Genomic DNA, 12,508 nt, shown 5'->3' on the forward strand with positions numbered 1-12,508 from the left:
AGCTATCAAAACTGATCTTCTTCAAAAATACAGTTCTACTGAAATTTTCTTAGTTACCAAATACTGTTTTCACAGAGTAACCTGTTTTCACAGAGAAGTGCCCTCATTTAAGGAAAACAAATACCTATCTACACCACAACATACATCTCCCCTCTGCTTTGATGCATTAAGTGTAAATATGTTTTTCAGAAAACAGGTATCTAGCTTGTCAAACTCCTTATAACATTTCCCAAAGTTGTTGATCGAGGAACCCCAAGCTGTGAAGCAAGCCCCAAGAAGCAGGATTAATAATGGAAATGCCAACCAGCTGCTCCTGGCTGTCGGCAGTGCCAGGGCTCTAAGCCTCCAGGGTGAGGTCAGGCACCTCACTTCTACAGTTCTACGTCTCCTCACCCAGATTAACTGCTGTATTCCCAGAGCAAGACAATTTAGCCGCCTTGTTTGTTCTCTCCAGCTCACGAGCTTGAAATTTAATTTTTCAGGTCTGTTTTGTTCTTCTCAATATGTATTTTCCAAGAATTTTTTTTTCTTTTTATATATGTTCTAGAGTGTTTCCACCAATGTAGATTCTCCTTTTGCTTAAAAATCGTTATGTGGTTTTACAAAAAGGGAACTGGTAGCATATACTCTATATTACCTTATATCAGAAAGGTAAATAAAATTTCAACTGGTTTTAAAAAGGCATAAAAGACTTAGGAAATAGTTTCCTGGTCATAAAACAATCTTACTAGAAACAGTGACTTGTCTAAGTCAGCAACCAAAATAAATACTCTGGGAAAAAGGGCAAATATGATGATTAAGTAACTGGTTTTTAAAATTTCTACAATGAGGTTTATACTTGTTAGTTTCCAAAGGTGTTTCTGTCCATCTAAGTTGGGCATCAACATTTGTAAAGGAACAATGAGATAAAAAGAATTTATTCAGCAGGTGTAATACAACTTATAATCTGATCTCTACTAATCAAGATTGCACAGAAAGAGACATTTTATTTCACAACATCATGATTTTCGTTGTTGTTATTAAATATACCAACATTTTTTTTCTTGGAGTTAACTACTCTATAACATAATTAGAAAATCTACCTGAGTTTGAAAATGGTTTTTCTTTTACTAAGTAACCCCCACTGATTTCTTCTTTGCAGAATATAACACTCAAACCATTTACTTTAAAATAAAGAAATATCAGCTTATGAACTTTGGGATTGCACACAGTTTCTTATTAAAAATGCAAAGACACATGTTATTCATATGCTAGTTTATTATTCAGAGATGATTTCATGACAAGCGTTGTCAATAACCAATTAAAATACCAGGAAATTCATAGAACAAAATTTTGCAGAGATCTTGTTGTTTTTGTATTTAATTCTAAAAAGTATGCTACCCCAATTTTCAGATATCAAGCTGAGAGGCCGTTTAGACTATTTCTAGGCTAATTTTTGTTTACACCGGGAGGGAGGGTGATTTCCAATGAACTTAAAATACTCAATTCCTGTCCATTGTTGTGAAAAAAGAGAAGGACGAGGAGAAGGCCAGAAGAAGTAGCCGGACAGAGAAAATGCCACATGGATTCAAGAGTTGAGAAAACTGACAGTAAAATATATGTTCTTTGGTTAGCAAAGCGAAAAGGGGGAAAGTATTGCATACATGATAGATACACACTAGCATTCTAAAGCAGGAGACAAGAATGTCAAGAGTGTATTCTTCCCCCACTGCCAGATGGAAGGGCTATTATTATAAATGAAAGGCAGCAGTAGTGGATGCCAGGCACTTTTGTTCTGTGCCAGATTCTGAAGTCCAGATGTAAGCAGGTTACCCCTGGGACAGGACAGGCTTCAGCTCCCGCAGCAGAACAGAACCGATCACGGTTCTCTCGGTGTTGATGATAAGCTGGGCTGTAGAGCCTTCCTTCAGCTCCACTGTGACGAGCATCAACGACCCACTGTGCACAGTTTTAGCTGCAAACCTGAAGGAAAAAAAAAGAGAGGACTTTTATCATGGGAGGGCGGTAGGGGAAAGGAGACAGCACAGATTCAAATAGGTTTAAAATATTTTTTTTCTCAGTAATTTCTTACAGGTTCCCTACTGCCAAAAACCCAAAGCCAAGCATTCTTCTGAAAAATCAATAAACTGCCTAGCACCATGCTTACCACAGGTAGGTAATTTTAGTGCACTCTTAGAACAGAACAAGAAGAGGAAGTCTATTTTACTTATTAGTTTGGATAACAGATATAGGTGAATAATTCTCCATTAATATGTATTTGGGAGTCATTCATTTGATATTTAATATTTTACCATGCATAGGGCCATTTAAAATAAACCACTGTATTTTTATTTTTAACATATTAAGAAAAGCTACGAGCTTGAAATTTTAATTCCTCGTATGTGAAAATGATTATGCAAGAAGTTAGGTAATTTTATGGACATTATAAAACTCATATCATTTCAAAAATTCACGCATGCATGTTAAAATATTCAAATTCAATCTCTAATGTTGATGATGATATGTAACAAAATCACATGACAGCCAGGTATAACACCACAGCCCCTCTTTTTAGATTTTTTTTTAAATGTTCAGGACGTTAGATACTTCTTTTTGCTTTAGAATAGAGGAAACTTGAGGTCTAAGGCTCCATTACTAAATTCCAAGACATGAAGAATCTACTAATTACATGGAATTAAAAGCAAAACTAGCCTTTTAAGCACTGCAATTGACTGAAAAGCCGTTGGAGGCACAATGAACTTCTGTCAATCCTGCTAATTCATTCTGCACGCACAGTTGAGCCCCAGAGACGTGAAGGAAGAGGACGGTACCCTCCTAGGCCTCCATTTTCCACATGGAGCATGTTCCACGCATTTGGGGGGGGAGGGGGTTTGATTGCAGGGATGACTGGAGAAAAACAAAGTTGCCGCACATGAGCTTTTGAAAACACTAACAAGTGTAGAGCAGGTCTGTGACCTGCTGTGACCCCACTTTGCAGGGCCAATCCCCTTTCCCCTTTCTGTATGACACGTGTCTGAATCTGAGCCATCTGCCTCAATTTGCGCAACATCTTCAGCCACAATGGCACCCAGTTAGCCCTGACAACAGCTCACAATACATAAAAATAAAACTGCTGCGCTGACAGCACGCTGCGGACTATTCAAGAGCAAACCAACTGGTCAGTGTCTCATGTCTGACAATTAGCATGGGCCCTGCGCAGAGCCTGCGGTGTCCTCAGGGATCTGTTTAATTACCATCAACATAAAAGAGGGAGTTTATCAGGAGACACTCAGAAAAACTTCACTCCCAACTTAATTAAAATATTAGCCACTTAAGCAGGAAACAGATTCTCTTTAAATGAAAAGTAATTTCTTTTTTGAGTTTTAAAAAAATGACATCAAGATCTTATAACACATTCGAGTCTTTTTATTTCAAAACCTAACAAGCCATTTTTGACCTAAACAGAATCACGAAAATCAGTTTCCCAACAATAATCAGAATAATAACTCAAAAGCAAAACAAATACACTAATTTTACATAATTGAAAATATTATCAACACTTTTAGGTTGTATCTTAAAATGTAAGCTGGTGGGTTGTTCGTAAAATATGTTAGAAGTCTTCCTAGTCATTTATTCTTGTGTTTTCTGCAATCATGGAAAGCTGCTCTCTCCAAACACACTGAAGACTGGGAAGGAGTCTGACAGAGCAGTTTTTCTACTTGAGAGAAGCAAGTGTAAGTGACCAGTTTAAAAAGAGAAATCATACCAGTGTTTTTAAAGAGATTTTCTAAAGCTCTCATACTATACACATCTGTGTGCTCTTCAGATGTCCACATAAGACATAAGGAACTGCGTACCTAATTCCATCTTTTAGAAAACACAAAAATCACCAGCCCTCAAAGGTCCCTCTTTCCTAATACCCCTTACAAGTTTATGCATTTCTTTTGTCCACAATTTTGAGGTTCTTCTGGTTCATAGAAGAATCCTGTTTCTGTATTTCTGTTAAACCTTGTCTATTAAACTAAATGATACTAGGTGGCTCTGCTGTCCTACTCATTTATGTAACTTTTTCCCCCACAGATCTGGTCATCATCAAATCCTCATTTAACACATATTTCAACAGAGGTCCCTATGTCTGACAGGGTTATAATTATGTAAACAATAGTCTTATTAGTCCCTTTATTTACTTAACACTTGTGCCTTGGGACTGCAGAGAAGGAGATTATGTCTGAATAGGGACACAAAAGCACTTGAATTTCAGGGTTGTACAGCCCCAAGGCACATTTTATCTCTTTTCCACTAAAAACTTAGAGTCGATGGTACAATAATATAAATTCAGCAGAGACAAACGTCAATTTTGACGTATGTTTACAGAGATTAAAATTAGTCTCCTGTACATGTTTTTGAAATCCTATTACCACAAAGCTCTCAATACTGTAAGAACTGAGGTCTGAAAGAAAAGAGGTCTTTGCTTACACTACAGTGGTAACATGCTAAACAAATTGTCCTAGCAATAAAATCTGTTAGGTGGTGAAAAAGCTATTGCCTTTTAACTAGGTCTCTGTTCTAGTGGACACAAATGGTGGAAGCAATGTTTTAAAGCAGAAGACTAGAAGATCAGATGTTCTGACATTCTCATTTCACAGTTCAAAAAGGATGTATTTAATTGGAACACAGCATGAGTACAACTGGTTTGTTGTGGTCCATGAAAAGCAAAGCCACCACCCAAAATTTCTTAATCATTTAATGCCTGAACAGGCTATGTTTTAAAAATCCACTGAAAGACAGTTAGGGAAAGAGTACCAGTTAATAAACAACACACAGCTAGCTTTCAGACATAAGAAACATTGATTATAAAGTCAGCCTTGGTCAAACACTTCTATGCTAAATTCAATGGCTGACATCAGAACCTCTGTACTTGACCTCAAATGAAGAAGAACACTGTGACCAAACTTTTTCAGAAGGCATGTGAAGTTTTTGGATTACCGTACTTATAACCACAGCTGCCATTTATTAAGTGCTTTGTGTAGCGGGCACTCGTTTGATTCTGCGAGGCGAGTCACAGTATAGATGAGGGAACTGAGGCCCACAGAAGTTGAGAAATCTGCTCATGGGCACATAGCTAGTGAATGGCTGAGCAGGAATTTGAACCCAAGTATTCTGATTCTGGATTATACACATTCTCAAATATGCAAAATGCACTGATAAATTAAGGTTTTCTTATTTACCTAATATGCATATAATCTATTATTGTTCCAAAAACTTGAAGAGGGAAGATTTTTCCCTTCAAAACTGTGTACCTGAATTTGCACCATTATGGAATTTAAAGCAGCTTGACTTGGTGCTTTGTCATAACAACTTCTTAATTTCTGACCTTAAAGATTTAAAAAATTTTAAATATCCCCCACCTCCCATTCCCTCAAAAGACACACCAGCAATGAAAAACATAAAACCTTCCTAAATGGAGTTGTAACACAGGGAGAGACTTCTGGGAGGCCAACCAACCTCGAACACCAGTACCACCACAAATGAGAACAAATAAGAGGATGACAGTTAAAGACGTATTGCCTATGTATGATGGGCTCCATGTTATTAAAAGGATACCATCTAGGTATTTTTCATTATTTTTCATTTTCATTCCACCACCAAGCACTCGCTGTTTGTAATCACCAACTGAGAAGGTAAAACTGTTTAGATATATCTGTATTTCATTCCATTACATGTCTTTTTGTCTATTATCTCTAGCAATTGACATTTAATCTTTGAAGTTTGTAAGAATTCTTAGGATTAAAGAAAAAGACAAAATAAGCTGCTTGCCAAACCTAAATGAAGATACCACTTTTCTAAAAAGTTAATTTGTCTTAACTACTGACAGAATTATGAAAAAAGCTCAGATAACAACAACAAATCTGTATAAATTTATTATCTATAATACATGGCCTTATTCCCTCATGCACTTAAACCATACTTTTTATTAGATTTATGGAGAAGCTGGCTATAGACCATAAATGTTTTTATCAGAAGGAAAAGAAATCCTACAACTCAATTGTTTGAACAACTTCAATGTTAACAGGACAACATGAATTAAAAAGTATTTATCTGAGAGACAGCATCAATCTCCAGGGTATTCACAACATAAAAATTTTTAAATAGAATCTTATTTGCTACATTTAATGCAACAGCTCTAAGACATGCTTTTTCTTCTCTTGGGCAGTCTTCCTGGTTTCTGATTTTCCTATTCTGAGTTCAATTTTCTCGTGTTTTCTGTTCTACTGGTTACCAGAAGCTGTGACAATGGCCCACTCAGGCTAAAACTTTTTTCCCCCCTACTCTGTACATGAAGCCTTCAATTACTGCCTGCTGAAGCAGACAGAATCCTATTAGTAAGAAAGACGATCACAAGATGCAGTGCCCTGCCCTAGCTGTATAAAAATAATTAGTTCAAAGTTGACAAATGTGTAATGAAGTCACACAATCATTATATATAAGAAATACTGGTTTGAATAAGCATCCTAACATCAAATACTAAAGCCTGATGATTTGGAGCATTGTTTTCCAAAAAATTTAAAATGATAAGTCCTTATTATGTTGAGTTAATACAGAAAATTTTAAACAGGGAACTTGTGAGTTGTAAAAAAAATTCCATTTTGTTGACTATAAGATTGTATTTTAAAGTTTAGCCCATTACCTAAGAGAATTAATACTGAGGGAAAAAATTACATGTGATTCAAGTTTAGGGAATTTATCCAAAGCAATGTATTTTTTCCTATAACTAAAAAAAATTAGCCAGCAATATTATAGTATCTTCCTTTGACAATCTGATGAAAAGAGTTAAAAAAAAAAAAAAAAGAGCTGCCATCATAACTTAGGATTCTCTGTATTCTGTTCTAGTCTTTAAACATGGTATAAAAAAATGATTCTCCATACTATCTTGTCAATGATGCATCCTCTTTCTTTATACAGGAAAGATAAATATATCTCTAAGTGTGCTTTCTCAAAGAAGACATGAAATATTCCAGTTATTCCAAAGCATTTTTGGTTTGTCTATTTGGTGGGGGTGGGATGGGATGGGCAAATAGTAAAACACATAAATTCTTACCCCATTCTCTTTGATTCCTTATAAAATTATCAAACCGGAAAGAAAATCATCAAGAATACCTCTCTTTCATTTCCACATGAAAACAGTTATATATATTCCTATCAGTAAAACTGTTGTATTACAGAGTATTACCTCACAAATGGTGGAATTAAAGAAAACTTAAATAAAGAATGCTTTAAAGAAAAATCAGCTGTGTAGTTTTGGTGATTTCTGAAATATCAAAATATGCTTTCCATGTAAAAATTAGCTGAGGTCCACATTTGTTTTTCAATGAAATGCTGCTCACAGAGCTTGCAGAGATCAAAGCAGCAGATAAAAAAGCAGTGCTGCCCTCTAGTGGACAATCTCCAACCTGAGAAAGACCTGATTTCTAAAGAGGTTCCACGAATCTTTGGCCCCCTTGAGACCCCAAATTTGTTACACAGGACAAAAGACCAAAGCCTGATATCTTTATACTAACAACTGTTTATAAAAAAAAAGAATTTAAGACAGCTGATGTATGGTTACTATAGTATCAGGGCTTATAAAATTAGGGCACCAAGACACTTGTTTCTATTATGGTTTTTCAGAATTATCTGGTATTTAAATATTTCACAGTTACAAGGGAAAAATAAATAAAACAACAAACAAAAACAATAGCCCAAAGGCTGAGCAACCTAAGAACAGAAGAAAGGCAAATATCAAAGACCCCAACAAGAAGTACCTATGCCATTCATGTTTGTAACCCTAGCACCAAGAAAACCTGTCACAAGCCTTCAAAAAATATCGAATGGACTTGCACAGCATAGACATCTTATGATGGATACGGTAGTATATACCAGTATTTCTCCTATAAATAACCATTAAACATGTATATCATATCAGTGATTCACTGGATGAGCTGAAGGCCTAGAAATGAAACAAGTCGTTCTTTACATGTACTTCAATTAAATAAAAAGATTATTGATTTTAAACCTGAAACAAATAAACTGTGTTTAGGTATGCTGGCAAATTAAAAAGTTGACTGCCAGGTTGCTATGGATACAGTATTCTAGCCACAGTACCAGATTTTCCTAATACTTAAGGACCTAAGTAACAATAGGTAAAACAATGTTCATTCTCTTAAGACTGTAATTATTCATAAGTTGCACGTATTCAAAATTTGCAAATTCAAGAAGTGATACAGTAAACAAGATCCAAACACAGATTAAGATACATGGGGTGGGGAAAGGACTGCAAGTATTGAATACAAGTTAATAATAAAAACTGTTTTGGGGGGCGCCTCGGTGGCTCAGTTGTTAAGCATCTGCCTTCCGCTCAGGTGGTGATCCCAGTGTCCTGGGATAGAGCCCCATGTGGGGCTCTCTGCTCAGTGGGAAGCCTGCTTCTCCCTCTCCCACTGCCCCTGCTTGTGTTCCCTCTCTTGCTGTGTGTCTCTCTCTGTCAAATAAATAAAATCTTAAAAAAAAAAAACAAAAAAACCCAAAACTGTCTTGGGCCTTATTGAATAAGCTAATAAGAGCTAAAACAGAATCATGGCAGAGACAAGGTTTTTCATTTTCACTCAAATTATCACATTTTCCCCTCATAGGGTCAGTTTGCTGTTCATGAAAGGGCAAGATGAGTAGGTAGTATGACAACTCTTTTTAACAACACCACTGTTACTGAATGTCAAAATTCCAGAAACTGGGTTAAAATGTGTAATGGTTGGGACTGCTGAAAGACAAACTTCTACTTGCGGTCTCAGACTGTTTCACAGACAGGACTACAATACACTAATATAATTAACAATATACCGTTGCTGGAGCACAACGGCATGGTGATAAGAAACAACCAAGAATCGAACATCTCCTCCATTAGCATCTCTTAATCTATAAAAAGGAAATGCGAAAATAGGAAAAATACACTTTAACATGTGTCATGTAGCTGTCATTAACTCTTGACAATATGAGGCACTGGCAAACTGTAAACTCTGGAACATTACTGGCCTTAGAACTGTTTAGACCACTGGCTACAATGCAGACTTCTGGGCCCTCCGGTGTAGGTCCCAGTTTTACACAACCTCCACAGGTTTCTTTTGTACAGAAAAGCCTTAAAGATTTTGGAACTACAGATTTTTAGCTTTCTTCTTTTTGCTCACTATATATTAGTACCTTTATGAGAGGACAAGCAACGTAATAAAAGAAAATGCACCACGGTTTCTACACTGTTCAATACAAACATCAGTCATAAACCCTTACTTGATTTCTTTCTCAGAGGAACACAGGAAATTTTTCCTGGTTCTGAATGTACCTAAGATTCCCATTGCTAGTCTCTCTAATTCTCTTCCCCTAAACATACTGAATATTAATATTTTCTCTTTGCAGTCCATTCATCTACTGGTTTACTATTGTTCACTCTGCCCTTTGTATATACTTTATTTATATATTATTAGCCCTGTCTTAAATAATATGCTTTAAGACTTTTATAATGCATAGAATCTCACATGTTTTAATATGAATATCTAATACAGGACATGAAGATGTTCAGCTCCATGGTTAATAAATGCTTTTTTGATGACTTTATTTAAATTCTCCTTTCTGTATTACACCTTATCATGTGGTAACTGTAATCTAGAAAATAGCAGGTTGCCATAATGATCATAACTCTGTAGATCTCAATTGGATGGTTTTGTTCTCAAAGAGCAGCTTTTTCAAGCACCAAGCAAGTACCAGAGAAATGAAAATAAAGTTGTATCTCAATAGTTTACTGGTTGGCTTTCTGAGACTACTGCTCATTTAGAAAATAAAAACTAAATGTCATATCATCCAACAATAGATACACAGTTTCCTACTGATCTTGTAAAGCAGTTAATAACATAAGAAATGCTCCTGTTTTTTAAAATGAATTCCATAAAACTTGTGCTCCTTTAATTGACTTTTTCTTAATGGAGGCCATTCTCTGTTGAAATGCAGGAACCATTTTCTGCTATGTATTCAATTAAAATGTCTACTTTATGCAATTACACACTTCTGCATATTAATGAAGATTCCCTTTTCTCAAATAATTCTTATATTAATTCTTTTTTTAACTTGGCATTTAATGTAAAAACTATTTAAATTTTAAGAGCAGTGGGAATAAATTATTCCAAAATCAAGACAATGGAAACTTTACTCATAGAATGGTCGGAAAGAATACTCTGATGCTTATTAAAAAGTCCTCTCAGAAATAAAAGATCCTGAAAAATTAAGTAGAACATAGGCCAGTCAAGAATAATACACCATAGTGAAATTTCCCATCTTAAAATACTAACATCCAAAATGCTTTTCACACTTGTTTTGTTTTTGTTTTTTAAGTAATCTGAAATCAATTACCATTAATAAATACAAGAATGGCTTTGGGGGCACCTGAGTGGCTCAGTGGCTTAAGCCTCTGCCTTTGACTCAGATCATGATCCCTGGGTCCTGGGATTGAGCCCTGAATCAGGCTCCCTGCTTCCCTTTCTCTGCCTCTCTCTGCCTCTCTCCCTACTTGTGATCTCTATCAAATAAATAAAATCTTAAAAAAAAAAAAGAATGGCTTTGGTTCTAGTCTTCATAAACTTAAAAAGCAACTGTCACAAAATTATAAAGGAGTCATTCAAAAAGCTCACAGGGATTTCATTTTAAATGACATTAAAAAAGGCACTGGTACAGATTTTACTAACAATTGTTCATTTTTGTTTTGTTACTGAATATAAAAGAATGGCAAAAAACTGTTACTATGCAGGTTGATAATTTTTAACAATTTCTCTATGGAAAATGCAAGTAACTCCAGGTGTTTATTACCTAGAAGCTTTCTAAAATTTAGAACATTAACACAGTCATACTTTAACTGTGAGAGCAAATGCAAACATTTTCAATTATATCTAAAGAGACTTGTGAGGCACATTAAGACAGCACAACCTAATCCTAATTATAGATAGGCATGTTTCTCACTTTTGACTCAGTAGTAACCTGGGCCCCTCCCCCAAGTTACAGAGCCAATCATACAGCTGGATCAGAAAAGTGTCAAGACATTGCAGATGTGTATGAGGACCATAAACATTAAGTCTGGAGGCAATCTTTGCATTCCAAAGCCAAATATAAACAGTTCTTAGTTGCGTGTCTCCCCTGAATTAGTACAGATAATTAAGAACTGACAATAATTTAATCACTTAAACAGACATTAAGTTCTAAACCACCAAGACAAGTTATAGGCAAACGATGGACTAATAAAAATTATGCAACTGTGCTAAGTGTCTTTCTTAGTCTATTTCCTAATAAGAAGGCAGCTTTTGAGTTGGTTTTGAGAAGATAATTTGGCTGTTTTCTTCTAAGAAACAAAAATATGGAAAGCTGCCATTGCTTTTAGAAAAGTTAACCCACATATAAAACAAAACAAAAAATAAATCAGAAGTTCCACCATAAATAAGGGTTACTATATGCCTTTCTGTACATTACAGAAGGATATATTAAAGCAGGACTGAAGTATTGCTGGATACTAGATGCGTCTGGTAAAATTTCAGACTGTATAAGCTAAAAGTTATAGTTGGTGTAGGATATTTTAGTGTTGTAGGAATTTCAATAATTCAAAGTATCCATAAATAAAACAAAGAATTTCTGCTAGAGAAAATCACCCAGGAAAGTAAGAAGTATTTAAAGCAGAAAACAATTAAAAGAGGAAACTCAGAACCAAAATATTTTCATTGAAAAGCCTTCTGTTCACTTTTTCCCCTATTGAACAACAGTAACTGATAACTTATATCTGCATGGTGGTACCAGCATGATGACCTAATACCCATTTTATTATTTTATCATCACCCTATATGAGATAGGTAGGGCTGCTAGAAATTAGGAAATGGAAGCATCAGACCTCTTAAACTGCAACTTAACTAAGGATGTTTCTCTTAAAATAAAACAAATCTCCTCAAAATAGGGTAAATTTGTTTTTTTATTAGCACATGCAGTTTTCATTCTGTCCCAATTAGTAGATGATGTTAGGCAACTACAAATAATGGCAGATCAAGACTTGAACTCAGCTCCTCTGAGGCCAAGACCAATGTTCTTCCACAGATTAAGACAGACTCTCATTTCAATACCCCCTCTTTTCCCTGTCACCCCTTCCTAAAGAGATGAAGATCTTAAAGCCCATAAGAAGTTATAACTTGTCTCAAATTACCAAGCCCAGTAATGGCAGAGATAAATCTAAAATTCCGATCTCAGATAAATCTAAAACACTCTTTATAAGGGGGTTTCTCTTACCCCTGTATTAACTTGAAAAAAACTTAAGATTTTATTTTTAAGTAATCTCTACATCCAATGTAGGGTTCAAACTTACAATCCTGAGATCAAGAGCTCCATGCTCTATCAGCTGAGCCAGCCAGGTACCCACCCAAAATAATTTTTTTTCAAAAACATTTTTTAAAGGTCTGAAGGCATTCTTTTTTATTTT

General features: G+C 35.4%; 1 protein-coding gene across 4 annotated transcripts in view; it reads right to left on the reverse strand.

Moving 5' to 3' along the window:
- Positions 1–1,239: 1,239 nt before the first annotated feature.
- The window catches only part of AP3B1 (adaptor related protein complex 3 subunit beta 1), a 284,409-nt gene continuing 273,140 nt past the window's right edge, over positions 1,240–12,508 (reverse strand). For all 4 annotated transcript variants that reach the window (XM_059418118.1, XM_059418119.1, XM_059418117.1 and 1 more), the window contains one exon: positions 1,240–1,962. In XM_059418118.1, the coding sequence (XP_059274101.1) occupies positions 1,809–1,962 (154 nt within the window). In that variant the 3' untranslated portion in view covers positions 1,240–1,808. The remainder of the gene's footprint in view (positions 1,963–12,508) is intronic.

Source organism: Mustela nigripes, chromosome 12 (genome assembly GCF_022355385.1).
Source record: "Mustela nigripes isolate SB6536 chromosome 12, MUSNIG.SB6536, whole genome shotgun sequence".
Taxonomy (NCBI): Eukaryota; Metazoa; Chordata; class Mammalia; order Carnivora; family Mustelidae; genus Mustela; species Mustela nigripes.